This window comes from Nuphar pumila, chromosome 14 (assembly GCF_984573655.1).
Source record: "Nuphar pumila chromosome 14, dmNupPumi1.hap1.1, whole genome shotgun sequence".
NCBI classification, from domain to species: domain Eukaryota; kingdom Viridiplantae; phylum Streptophyta; class Magnoliopsida; order Nymphaeales; family Nymphaeaceae; genus Nuphar; species Nuphar pumila.
In genome coordinates this window covers 25,869,416-25,884,373 of record NC_143262.1, presented here as the reverse complement: position 1 = coordinate 25,884,373, position 14,958 = coordinate 25,869,416, and the positions used below count along the sequence as shown (strand labels likewise).

The window sequence follows — 14,958 nt, the reverse complement described above, 5'->3', positions numbered from 1 at the left end:
AAAAACAGTTCTCTACATACATTGGAGTGTAATATGAGCTTCTAACTCTTCTTTTATGGAGCTAAGCTCTAACGAAAGTTTGGTTCTCTGATTATGACATTCTTGCAGAGAGATTTCAAGATTTTCTTTTTCTTCTCTACAACAGATAAGGCTTAATGTTGAAACTTCCAACTCAGTCTTCAACTGATTGTAGTCCTTGACTTTTTCTCGCATGTCATTTAGTACACTTTGTAGTTCAGCCTCCAATTCAAGAACTCTCATTGACAGGTCTTCATTTTTTCTCACATATAAGGCCTCACTTTTCTTTCGAGCTTCCAGCTCATCAAGTGCGATTTGCAATTTAAGTAGCAATTCCTCCCCATGTTTTCTTGATAAATATAGCTGAGACCTTTGTTCTTGCAATTTTGTTTCACACTGTTCCCTGATAAAAACAATCCTCAAAGACTCCTGTGTAGCAACGGAAGGACCATCTGCTGCTATATTCTCATTGACTTGAGTTGAACCTGTTTTATCTTTAAGTTCCTGCAAATGGATAGATAAGTTCCTGAACTCTTCAGTCTTAAGGACTTGTTCTGATAGCCTTTGTGTAAGCTCAGATTGTTGGATGCGCAATTTATTGAGTTCATCACCATATTCACTAAGGCATATAATATGGTTATTCAGCTCATCCAACTTAGTCAAGAGGATTATATTTGTAATATCCAACTCATCCCTAGAAGCTTTCAGAATTTCTAATTCTTCTTCAAGACACACAACTATGCTATTCAAATGCGCAATCTCATTGTCATCCTTGAATATCCCCAAATTTGGCCAATGATTACTGACTTCTTTGAAGTATCTACTCCCACGGACAACAGTATCAATCTCTGATTTTAACAATGAGAGCTCCAGTACTAGAAGTGCATTTTCTTCAACATACCGAGCTTCACTTGCCATTCGATCATCCAGAGCCATACTAGTTGCTTGAAGCTTTGAGTGAAGCTCCCTTTCATGATCCTGTAGAACTGCAATCTGATTGCAAAGCTCTCCCATTTTGGAGGGTAACTGACTTTTTAGGAAAACAACTTCTATATCAGCTTTTAGCAATAACTCATGCATTGTGACCATGTTATTTCCCAGATCACTAACTTCTGCTTCAGAACGCCTCATATCTTCAATCAACTTCCTTTGGCTCTCCTCAGAATGCAACAAAAGACTCCTCAGTTTAGAAGTTTCTGCGGATAAATCTGATGCCTGTTGTGTGAGGTAAAGCAATTCAACCTTCTTCTCTGTAAAAGATACCAGCTGCTCATGTTTTTCATTCAATTCAAAAGTAACACGTGCAAATGCACCCTCAAGTTCATCCTTAGATTCTCTAACACAATGTAACTCATCCTGCAAGCATTTAAGACTTTCCTTCAAGCAATCCAGCTCGTTCATTTGTTGGACAGACTCATCCCAGGCAGACTGGAGAGAAACCCTCAAACTTTTGTTCTCTGACAAGTAATCATTAAAAATCCTCTTATTGTTCTCAAGCTCCTCATTAGAACTCTCCAAACTCAAGACTTTCTGTGAAAGGCTTTTGTTTTCCTCTGAAACAGATTGCAGCACAAGTTTCAGGCCTGAAAGTTCTGCAGAAAGCTTCCTGTTTTCTTCTAAATGCTCTTCATCCATTTCTGATACAATCTTAAAGTTGCTGGTCATATCATCTAATTCTGAATGGAGTTGCTCTAGTGTTGCATTAGATTCATCTAGTTTGGCAATTAGAGCTTTCACATCCATTTCAGACTTCTCTTTCACAAGCAAAACCTGAGATTCTGCTTGCCTTAATGACCTTTGGGCAAAATCCCGCTGTTCTTCAGTTTCCTTTTTCTCTTGACAGCAATGGAGAAATTTTTCAAGGGCTTTATGTTGAAGCTCTTCAACATGGGAAATGGCTGTTTCTATATCTTTTCCATCCAACTCCTTTGGTAGGTTAGTACCATCTGTCTCAATAAGACCAGTCACACCAAAGAAAAACATTTTGCTCCTTATTTCATGCAATCTACCTTGTATTAAAGCAACTAGTTTCTCCTGGTCATTTATTTTAGAGGATTCTTTATCCAAATCTAGTTTCAAAGTTCTCAAGTGTTCCTTCAGTGAGATTACCTCATTTTCAAGTTTAACCTTTTCCAGCTTTCCTTCTTCTAACAAAAACTGCATTTCTTCTTTTTCTGCAGTACAAGTAGCATATTTCTGTTTGTAGCTAACGGATTCCATGGCTATCATCTTACAGTCCCTGAGCTTTTCAGAAAAATGACTATTTTCTTCTAAAAGATCTTGCAAATGCTTCTCGAGAACAGAATTTTGCAAAACCAAGTCCTCAAATTTAGCTTTGCTTCTGATCTCATTTTCCTGCAGTAGTTTTATGCTATTCGATGCAGTTTGTAACTGAAGCATCAACTGCTCCTTTAGTCCAATAGAATGGTCAAGCTGCCTGTTAAGTTCTACATGTTTTTCCTTCAAGATCATGTTCCCAGCATGTGCGCTTGTGAGTGATTCCTGTAAAACCAATGAATAGATTTCCAAGTACAAGTTTAGCATTTCAACATCAGTCAATTTATTGTGAGCCTTCTGCAGGAGCTTTTCCTTCAAGGAGATTGAAACCCTTGTCTCTTCTACAAGAAACTCTAGCTCAGACTGCCTCTTAAGGTTCATATATTGTTTCTCATTCAATTGGGAAGTAACATTTGCAAGTTCAGCTTCAAGTTTATCTTTGGAGTCTCCTACACTGTGCAACTCATCCTGCAAACATCTCAAAGTTTCCTTCAAGCAAATCAGCTCCTTCACCTGCTTGATTGACTCTTCACTTGCAGACTGGAGAGAAACCCTCAAATCTTTGTTTTCTGAAATACAATAATTAAGAATCACCTTAATCTTCTCAAGCTCCTCAGCACCACTTTCCAAACTCAACACCTTCTGCGCAAGGCTTTTCTTTTCCTCAAGAACAGATTGCACCTCAATCTTCAGATCCGAAAGCTCTGCAAAAAGCTGCCTTTTCTCCTGGGCATGCTTTTCTTCTGCTTCTACTGCAAGCATATACTTGTTGGTCATGTCAACCAGTTCTGAATGCAGCGTTTCTGATTTTTCAGTGGATTCTTCCAGCTTGGCCATTAGAATTTGCAAATCTGTTTCAGTCTTCTCTTTCATAAGTGTAACCTGAGACTCTACATGCCTTAGCTGTTTCTCAGCTTCCTTTTTTTCTTGAGAAAGTTGGAGAAACTTTTCATGAGTTTCATGCTGAAGCTTTTCCAAATGGGAGATGGCTTCCTCAATATCCTTGCCATCCAACTCTCTTGTAGCCGTTCCACCAACTATGCTTTCATGGAAAGAAGACATTTTTCTCCTTAAATTTTCCAGCCTATATTGCAAGGAGGCAACTTTTTTATCCCGGTCAGCTCTTATGGAGGACTCTTTATCTAGATCTAATTTTAAGGTTCTCAAGTTTTCTTTTAATGAGATGACATCATTTTCAAGACTAACCTTCTCCAGTTTTCCCTCTTCTAACAAGCATTCCACTTCTTCCTTTTCTGCAGTACAAGCTTCATATTTGTATTTGTAGTTAACCAAATCCATGACCCTTGTCTCACATTCCTTAAGATTTTCAATGAAAACACGATTTTCTTTTGAAAGATCCTGCACTTTATTTTCAAGGAAATTATTTTTCAAGACCAATTCATCACATCTAACTTTATTTTTTGCCTCATTTTCCTGCAGTAATTTGACATTGTCTGATGAACCCTGCAACTTAACAATCAAAAGCTCCTTTAGGTTTGTAGAATGTTCAAGCTGCTGAATAAGTTCTTCATGTTTTCCCTGCATGACCATGATTTCAGTGTGTTCTCCACGCACTGTTTCCAGTAGTATAAGAGAAAATATTTCCAAATACAAGTTCAGCATTTCCATGTCCATCAATTTGTCCTCAGATACCTGCTGGAGATTGCCTTGCAATAAAAGTGAATGCTTTGTCTTTTCTAATAGAAAGTCTAGCTCAGACAGCTTCCTCTTAAGCTCTCTATTTTCTGTCTGATACTCCATCATTTCAACTTTGTCAGATGCTCGAGAATCCAGGAAAGACTTAGTTAAGGCACTGGGTATCCAGATTTCATCTTTCTGGCAGCTCAGAAAATTATTTGCAGCTAAAACTTTTAGTTGCTTGCCCATCAAGTCAGCATGATTGGTGAGAGAAACCTGTTCGTGATTAAGCTGCTGTGGCAGGGCTAATAAGCTAGAGTTCCCAGTATCCAATGTGTTTAAGTGAGCATTATCCATCCCTCTATCTTCTTGCAAGTTCAACATTTTGTGATAGCTACCCTTACAATTGTCTTGCAAGTCTTGTACTTCAGATAAGTGGTTAAAATAAACATCCCTAGTTTCGGCAGCATGACCTGCTTTCAGTGTCATGTGCCCCTCAAGTGCCACAGGTACAGCAATCTCTTGCGGCGAAATTTTCTCACTCTTATCTATTAAGAAAGCATCAGTCCAAGTTCCACACGTTTCAGTTTTGCGATGTTCCTTCAATAATGAGTTGATGGATTCAAACTTAACCTGAGAGGAATATATCTCCTCTGGTTGTTCAACTTTACTTCTTGTCAAGCAAGGTTGAGTTGAACCAGTAAATGCTTGTCTGGCCGGGTCTTCATTTGTTTCATACATTGATAAAACCTGGAACGAAAGTGTCTCAAGGTCCTTTAGTAGATGATCTGCTGCAATAGAATAATTCTGCCGCAACCTTTTTAGTGCAGTTTCAGAGGCAACAGCTCTTTTCTCAAGCTCCATGTTGAGTGAATCTAAAGCATGTTTCTCTGCAACAAACCTTGTGAGTTGCTCATCTTTGTCTTTTTGCATCTTATGAGCTTGATTTCCTAAAGTAGCAATGGTGTAGAGACAAGAGCAATGTTCATCTTTGACTGCCTGCAGTTCTGCATGCATTAGCTGCTGGCTTTCTTCAAGCTTGTGAACAAGTGTTTCATAGTAACACTCCATCTCATCCATTTTCTTTGCAAGATTGTTATTCTCGACTCTAGACTCATCTAACTCTTTAGAAAGCTCACTGATTTTTACTTTCATTTCCATAAAGGTGTTGTAGTCAAGTCCCATTGACATGCTGGACGGCATGCTAGAACAGTGGAAAAGGCCTTGCCTGTCAAATTGTTTTACATCAACTACTGGGAGGACACCTCCTTTCTGATGCAAGTCATTATCTAATATACCTTCAGATTTCTGAGAATTTTCCATTCCAGAAGGTTTTCCAAAGAGTGAAATACTTTCTGCCAGTCCTTTCCCAAGATCTACAAGTCCATCCTGAAGATCTGATCTAGCAGTCAGCCTCATATTCGAGGAACAAGAGAACTTTTGACTACTACATTTAAGATTGAGAGTAAGGGACTCCAGAGACTCTAGATCAGCAATAAGCCCAAGGTCTCTTTGTTTGTTTCCAAGACATGCCTTTTCTTTAATGTTTTTTATTTTATCCTCCAAAAGAAACAGATTCTGTAGCCAATTCACCTCTAAATCTTGGAGAAGGAAAGCAAAACTTTCTGCATCAGCAGTCTTCCCAAGCTTAGCCATAGATGATACGTTATCTGGCTGATCATATTTGTTCTCTTTATCTGACATCTTAGATTGTTCATGTCGCACACTAACAGTCCCAAGTTGTTCATTTGCATGTTCAGATTGTCCAACAATGCTATTGTTATCAAGAAAGCTGACCTTATCATTTGTATTATGCAATCTGAGCTTTTCAAAGTCATCTTTGAACCTGGAGCATTCAAGTTTCAAAATAGATACTTTTCTTGCCAGTTCTTCTCCTGAGGCTATTTCTGCAACTAGCTGCTGGACACATCCTTGTGTTTCTGCAGTCATTTCGTCAGCTTGAGCTTTTAAGGTGCTTACTTCCAGCTTAAGATCTAAGATGGAGGACTGGGCAGCCTCCAAACTTGTCCTCAGTTTATTATTTTCTTCATAAGCAGCACCTAAATCATTATCCAAAGAAACGTCTGAACACCAACCATGAACCCAGTCACCACTCCCTTGTGGCAAAAGCTGATGGTCACTTGTACCCACATTTTCATGACCAGGAATTTGAATATGACATAGACTTCCTATCTCACCAGATATTGTGCTCTTGAGACTATCATTTTCATGGGTACTGGAAATATCATGCTTCTCTTTGCACAAACATTCAGAAGTATATGACGATCCATCAAAAACAACTGCTGAATCAGAACAATCTTCATTCATCTCTCCTTCCTCTTCAATTGATAGAAACTCTCTATCTGACTTGAATCTCGCTTTTCCACTTACCTGGATGATTCAGAAAGACTCTTATGAGAAGATAATAAAGCCACTCTTGCAACTGTTCTGGGATGACATAATGGTGAAATTAACAGATGTACAAGATAAGCATTTAAAAATACATGATGCAGTAGATGAAGCAAATTAGCTTAAAGGTTCCAAACCTTAACCAGATTTTTCATGTGCACTTTGCAAGAACAAGAAATGAAACAATATGCCAGCACATCCTCTTTTTGCACTACGACAGAATTGTGTTGAGAGTTTTTTCAGTGCTAATCTCCATCAGTTATATTTGATCATTATTTAGGGGTTGCATGTGCACATGGAAACACCACACACACACACATACCGTACTATTTTGGAAAAAGGCATTGAGAAGCAAACTCTCATCATTTCTTAGAAAAAGAAAAAGAGAAAATTCATTAACTAGCTAATTGGGGAACTCCTATACCCATATCTATATAAAATATAAACATATAAATACATACATACATATGTATAAATATATTCACAGAGTGCTCCCTGAGCACCTACTCCCATTTATCAGCCATTAGATCAATTGAAATCCAACAGCCTAAAATACGGTCTAAAATGTTGCAGACAGAGGCTGCATCATTTTATGCTTGTTTTATACTTTTCTGGTGACGTTAAAAAATAAATTAAAATAAAAAATTACCTTAAAAATGATCAATTGTCATCCGATGGCAACTTCCAAAATTTATCAGTAGTTTAGGTAAACATCCTAAATTTTCTAAATTTGTAGGTAGGTTTAAAAAGTGGTTTCATATATAGGAAATCTCGTGCACACACAGAGATGCACTGGTTCAGTCAAAGGAATACAACTTAATTGTTAATCCATGCTTGTGCTGAATAGAATATGGATGCAGTTTAAAGTTTAAAGAAAACTGAAAGTATTAATCTAAGAATATATAATCAAAAGGAAAAAAAGAAACAGGGTTGTTTTCAGGCTTACAGAGAGAGAACGTTTGAGATTTTTTGAAAAAGCTTCACGTTGATTAATTAATGAAAGTAAACTAGTTAGTGTCTTAATAGCTCACGCATATCCAAATATTCTCAAGTACTTCCACTCATTTGCACTGCTAGGGATCCGACCAGATTCATTTAGGACATATAATATCAGATCATAGTTCTCTATATAAAATGAGAAAGAATTGCTTTTTTTTTTAAGAATAACAAAAGCAACAATTTTACTGCCAACCAGAAGCTTTTTTGTCCTGGTCATGATCCCAGAGTTTCAGCTCTTTCTTTATCAGATTGATACCACAGAATACAATAAAGAAGAAAGGGTAAGCTCTTGATAGCAGATGAGGGTTTTCTAAACTGAATGTTACCAAGTCCCAAGGAATTTATATATATCAAGCTAACTCATGTCCAATCAAGTCCAAGACAAGTCTTAACACATAGGACCTCAAAATTCTTTTATTTACAACCAAGATAATAACTAAAGACTCCATCATTAAATAAACTTATAGTTAATTTTCTGGTTTAAAAACTCATTGTAAATTCCCAATTGTTATCCAAAATCTAGCAAACCAGATAAAAGTTGTGATTTTCTGGACTATCACCATGCCCCTATGATGTATAAAATGATAACAAGACAGCATGATCAAACCTTTTCATTTTCAAGATTGGAGGTTTCTGAGAAGACTGATACTTTACAATCCACGTCATCGTGGGTGCTCAGGTCAGTAAGCATCTGAATTCCTCTTTCTCTAAGTTCCCTCTGCTGCTCAAATTCTCTGCAGAAATTGCAAGTAAATCTTGAGGAAAAAAAAGGTATGGTAAAAATCATTCACTGGATCGATAGAAGTTTCTAAATCAATGGTCTGGCTTGGATCGGACAGATTAAAAAGGAATTAATGAATTAGGCAGGCTCTTATCCTATTCAAATTGGATGATTATGCATGTATATTCCCAACCCAAAGAATATGATTAATAGTGTTTTGCAACAGCACCTGAACCCAGTTCTGGAAGTGAGCAGCTGGACTGTGACCTGCCATCAGGCATTATCAGTTAGCAAGATGAGTTATAGTTCCATTTTCAACTAAGGTTTATCTGGCAGCAGTAAATAAATTCATAAAGTTCCATCAAATATGAATGTGCAGGAGATGTAAACAACCAGACTTGACTTAGGCATTATCTACCTACGTTACTTCATAGCACAATCAAGTCTTGTAATTGACAAACTATGTTTTACCAAGTGTGAACCAAAAACGCAATAAAGAAGGAAAAGAAAAACAGATGCAAACATCAAGAAAACAAGACAAAAATACTCACATGCAAAACCGTTCCAAAGTTGCATCCCTGAAGGGGTAGAGAAATGGATAAAGGTTTTGATGCATCCGCATAATCAGCAAGGTTGATACTAGCGTCCCCAAGGATGCCAGACCGTGAAGAGCCCTGATATCCAAGGAACACATTACTAACAGTAAAATCATCGATAGAGATAAAAATGGGTTCAAACTTGAGGATTGAAGACAAGCATATGCTAAAAGAATTAAAGTCTTTCAGATTTAAGATTTTTTGTATCAAGCAGTTGCTGTATGAGATCATTTTATAACTTCTATTACATGAAAAGTGATTAAAAGGAATAGTGCATACCATGGACACCACGAGTTTATATAATTTATCATCATATTTCTTGGTTTTCTGATCTTGGAGTAGTCTTGTGGTCTCATAGATGGGGTCTGACCACTTGCAATTACCATTTCGCACATTCGCTTTAGTTGTTTTGGCCGTTACTTTTCCAGTGTCTGCAGGAATGAAGGAGACAAACAACTTGTCCCATCCTGCTTGTGGAACCTGGAAGAAACAGAATGAGAAAGGATCAAGTTCACATCAGTCAACATCAACTACAAGTTCAATTGTGATTATTGTACCTTCAGGATTTTATACAATATAGAAGTACCTAACATTTCCATCCCAAACAAGGAAGACCCTCCCCAGTGGTAAGTGGTAGAATAGACAGAACCACCTCTATGTTCAGTATCATCACATTTCAAGTTACTAATTAGGCATATTCTTCACCCATTTTTTCTAGCTCATTCATCATCATGGTGCATGAATCCTGGGAAACAGGAAAAGGTACTAGACTACTCCACAGAAAGAAGGATGAAATAAAGATACAAGATACTTCTGTAGAAACTTATGAGAAATTTTTTGTGGCCCCCAAGAGTCACATTATCCATCGTCCTACAGAATTTATTGAGGTTTCTACCAGAGGGGCAAGATGTTCCTAAATGACCAGTGAAAATCAAATTTAACAGCAGCAAGGCGTAAGTATCACGAGTATACCAGAAATTAAGAATTATAAACGGTTCAATAAGGTAATGCTTGATCAAGCAACGGACCTGACTTTTCATTTCACAGTCGAACTGCCAAAGCAAATACTTACATGAGTTGCATGGAATTGCAAGCGGAAAACCACTTTCACTTTTGTCTTCTCAGTTTTCCACTTTGTAATTTTTGACATTTTTTTCAAATACAACCAAGAGAACGCTGATCAATCCTCCCGGCAGTTGGTCACCCGACTCTATATCAAGAAACCATCAGCATCCATATGCACCTATCCTGCATCATGCACCAACAGTAAGTCATCTGAAAATGACGAGAAGGCCATGAAAAATATTCAGCAAAAGGATACTTTCACCATCCAGAACCCTAAAGATATTTGACTGGGATACCAACTTCAATGCAGGTAAAATTTTGGGAAAGGATGAAACAAAGAATTACATGGATTCTCCAATTGCTCACTTTAGACACAAACTGAAGCAGATATAAAGACCTGACAAGCGATGAAGATGATATTCATAGCAAAAACAATAGGACATGCCAAGTTTAAACTTGAATTGAAAACTACACATTAGTTAATATCAGACATTCAACTTCCTAAATCATAGTAAAGTTCAACCCATTTCATTATCCAGGGAAGACAAAAAAAAACTAACTCGGAAATGAAGCTATTTTGATATCTGCTCCCTAGGGTTGCACTGGAAACATGACGATTGAACTAAGGTCAGATTGTCAATGCTTAAAATGGGGCAATCACTATCCAACATCCACAGTATTCAAGAGTTTCAGATAGCATGTTATTGCAGGAACAACTGTGCACATGACAAAGAAACAGATTAAGCATGTAAACGAAGGGCAGCCCAAAGTAGTCTTAAGCATGTAATTCGTACATGACAAAAAAGAAAAAAAAATTAAATTTGTGAATTGCTAGAGGATCCAACCCCAAATTTTTGTTGAGCTATGATTATAAAGAAAAATAAACAAAACAGAGACTGCAGAATTTCCCAACCGTTACACTGACTCATCAAGCCTACCCCTAGCATCTAATGTGGCCCAAGTGATATTAGCAAAAGCAAGCAAAGAAAATAAAATTTGACCAAATAGCGAAGGATAGCCCTAGCCATGAACTCAAGCCGGTTTTTAGTATTTAAAAGGAAAATTGGTGTCTGCTCTGGTTCAAACCAGAGTTGCCAGTGGGGGAAGCGGAAGCAGTAAGCAGAAGCAGGAAGCAACTTAGAAGCGAATCAAGAATCGTTGAAGCGACTTAGGAATCGTTGAAGCGAACCGGAAGTAACCTAGGAAGGGAAGGGGAAGCGAGGGGGAAGCCAAAAAGAGAAAAAGGAAAGAAAATTAAAAATTAAAACACAAAAAAAAAAGTGTGCTTCCCGGCACCTTTGGAAGTGCCACTTTTCGCCGTTTCGGAAGCACCACTTTTCGCGCTTCCGAAACGCGCTTCGGCTTCCCATGTCCTATGGTGCTTCAGGTAACCCTGGTTCAAACTCTTCTAGCTGAGTCTGGAATATGTTGAATGTGCTTGATGCAGAGATCTACTACTTCGAAGCAGAACCAGGAACATAGAATATCAGATGCTAGAGATGATGCCTAGGCAAGTTAATTGAGCAATATGTGCCGTACATACAAGAAGTAACTCAGTTTACAGATCCAGCCAAGAATAAGACGAGATAGAGGTATAAAATTAAGCCTTGAGATCAACCTACATTCGCCAAACTCGACTCGGGCCCTATGTTACAGCTTACCTGAAGTTAGAATTGCAATGAAACAGATCAAGGAGAGAAGCAACACTTCAGCTTCAGCCCAACGTGCTGCTGCTGCGAGCAAAAAGCTTTGCATCGGTCACACGATCAAGGGAAATCATCATCGTATGATCAGAACACTAGCCTGAAAAAGAAAATAAAAGGTTATCTGAAGGACGAACTGCCGCCTGGAAAGCACATTTTGCAGAATCGCTGGCCAACACAGTCACAAAGATGGAAGCTTTCAGCAATCAGAGTCTTAAACCCTAAATCTTCGAGCGAATTAACCTCCGATTATTTGCGTTTAAGACAGGTGATAGATAGGCGACGGCAGACGTGAAAACAAATAAGTACATAAATAAGCAATCATCCATTTATTCCCTGATCTCAACGTAACCTAAAAAGGAATCGTATATCAAAAGTGAAAAAACAGAGAGAAAGAGGGGCCAAAAGGACGGACTTCTGCAGGCAAAAAGAAAAAGGAAAAAAAAAACTTCGGCTCAGAATGCATCAATCTACATCATCTTTTGCATTTACGATGCCGACAAGATAGAAGAGCCGAAAATTACGTATATACTTTTATATATCATACAAGTATATACACCAGAAAAGGCATAAAAATAACTGCAAATTTGTACAAAAAACGAGTAAAGGAGAGAAAGCGAGAAATGGAGAAAGCCAAAAATGATCGATCTCTACACCCGAGTTTCAAACACTAAATCCTATGCCGATGAACTCCAAATTTCCGTCAATTTTTCATTCCGTGACAAAGAATAAAAAAAAAGGAGCAAATATCGTTAGAATCGAAAGAAAAAAAAAAGTAAGTAGGAAGAGAAGATCGAAGGAAACGTCAAAGGCGTGGAAGAAAACGACAGGCATAGTGCGATGCGATCTCACCTAACTCCGGAGGGCGATCGATCGGAAAGAAGCCTGCAGGAGAAGGCAGATCACAAGCCCCTCAGAGGAACACAGGCCGCTTCCTCCTCCTGGTTCGTTGCATCGAGCACAAGTAGAAGAGAAGCACGAAGAGGAAAGCAACAAATGCTCGTGCTCACGTTTTCATCATCCTAATAATAATGACTTTCACACACACTCGCAGAGAGAGAGAGTGATGATGTCAGCGAGGGAAGGAAGGCATGTGAGGGCGCGCATTGGCAGCTCGCGGATGCAGGCACAGTGTGGAAATGCCTTCTCCCCTCTCTTTTTTTTCTTTAAGTAACATGGAGGAGGGCGGAAGGACTAAGAGAGAGAGAGAGAGAGATGCGGGTGATTAATTAAAAGCGACATCCCGCCAAATACCGCACCACGTTTGACTAATGAATTGGGTAATCCATGTCTAATTCTCTATTCTCTCCCTGCCATTACTCTCTCGATAACATAACCAAAACACGGCTGCTCGGCTGTTGAAATTGACATATAATATATATATATACATATATAACTTTTATATGCTGGGGATAAATATTTTTTCTTAGTTTTTTATTTATTTTTTACAAAACTAACCTTATAAATGTAATCTACATGGTGAGAATTAGCTCTTGTATCATCTGATTATGTCAAGTAGGCAGGATATTATAAAATTTCAAAAATCAATGGCCTACTGTGCAATATTTTCTTGTTATAAAATCTTATTTTTTTATTTTCATCTTAAAAACATGATCCAAAAGCTCTGTAATATTTAGTCTACCTCGGATACAGATGTTTTTATAAAGTTTTCAATGTAACTAATACACAAAAAGACATGGTGACATAGGATTTAATCATAGCGACCTTACTAAATCCTATATCACATTCATGGGGTTAGTTTCATGAATAACAATGAAAAATATTTAAAAAAAAAAAACTCATTAAGATGTTATATATATATAGAGAGAGAGAGAGAGAGCGAGTTTTGTTTTAAGGCTATTTCTTGAGCAGTGGTGCAAACAGATCCAATAAAGACCCGATTATAGATTATTTCCCAAACCAAAATCCCAACCTGAACTAGATTCAATAAAGTATTGTTGAATCCAAGTTCAAGTTTATTTGTTTTCTAGAAAAGAAAAAGGTTGAAACATGTATATATTAAAATGCAAAATCATAAACATATTAAATTTTAATTTTTTTCATATAGTATGGGTTTAGCCATGGCATCATGAGGTGTTGAATTTGTCCTTCATGATATATTTTCTATGGTAAGGCTATTTACATATTAGGTTGATTTTTCATCATGCTCCTTTAATGCACTCATTTAAAATAACTATATGAGTTTCTCATCATGTCATAATTTTTATCATAAATAATGTGAAACAATATATTTTTAGTAGTTATCATCCACTATATATTCAATCATGCATTTTATAGTTTTAGAGAAAAGCAAATACATCATAATGTGAGCCTCACATAAGTCACAGGGTTCTTATTGTTCTTCTATGATCATACCATAAGACATAATCATGTCCACATGCACACTAGTGGAGTACTATGAATTTGTATTAATTCATGAATCTATGGTAAAGTACGATTTGCCAAACACAACAAATACACTCACTTTTTAAATCTTTCACTATAGTCCATACTTTCACTATCCATATGCATTATCATATGTAACATGCTTAAATTCGTATAAGGTTAATCACCATCTGAACATTTTTTGATCGATATATTCATATCCAAGATTTATAAGAGTTATCATATTACCATTTGGATATGTCAAATATGACAAATCAATTCTAAGGCTTTAATCAAACCACAAGCTTGTGAACATAAAAATTCAGATCCATTACTAAATCCACTCAAAAAATCTAGATCCAAATTTATTGAATCTATATGAATCCATATCTAAATCTGACTTGAGATGTTATACATCAAGTCCAACACGTTCCATATTAATATTCAAATGGATCTCATGCAAAATAAAATCATAGATCACAAAGTATTTGATCATAATCCAAATCCATGTCCTTACATTCAACATTATACTTACGCAAATCTATCTGGGTCAAACCAGGACCCATACAAAATATATTAGTATTAGATTCAGTGTCTAGTCTTGATACTATCTAGATAAAAACTAGATTAAAATTAGTTTTATATCCAATATCTGCTAGTATGTTTCCTGATACATCTCTAGATAAAATCTTAATCCATATCCTATTGACTAGATGTATTTAGAACCATTCAAGTTCAACAAGACCCAATAGCATTGTCTGGATCAAAAACTAACTCAACTGGATCTAAACTTATTCAATTGAATCTATTAAAATCCATATAGGTTCAACCATATCCAATATTGCTTTACTAGATCAAACTAGATCTATGGCACTAGATCTAAACATTTGATCCAATGGTGATCAGATCTACTCTTGACCTAAACATCATATCTAATGGATCATAATCTAATTAAACTTGATCTATATAAAAACTGAACCAAATACTAAGTCATACCAGATTCATATAAGTTAGAACCAAAAATTTGGATTGACACCTAGCTCCATATAAGTTAGAACCAAAAAATTGGATTGACACCTAGATCCAAAACGTATCCAACATGCTATTATCTTAATTTATCATAAAACTAAATCAAATCTAGATCTAG

At 36.9% G+C, this 14,958-nt stretch overlaps 1 protein-coding gene across 1 annotated transcript; it reads right to left on the bottom strand.

Moving 5' to 3' along the window:
* Positions 1-12: 12 nt before the first annotated feature.
* LOC149816660 (uncharacterized) lies at positions 13-12,580 on the bottom strand. The gene is made up of 8 exons (XM_089986942.1): positions 12,279-12,580; positions 11,385-11,526; positions 9,731-9,906; positions 8,938-9,138; positions 8,614-8,736; positions 8,292-8,329; positions 7,949-8,075; positions 13-6,324 (listed from the first exon to the last, which is right to left on the bottom strand). The coding sequence occupies exons 3-8, from the start codon at positions 9,806-9,808 to the stop codon at positions 13-15; spliced, it is 6,879 nt and encodes a 2,292-aa protein (XP_089843068.1). The 5' UTR covers positions 9,809-9,906; positions 11,385-11,526; positions 12,279-12,580.
* Between the last annotated feature and the right edge of the window lie 2,378 nt (positions 12,581-14,958).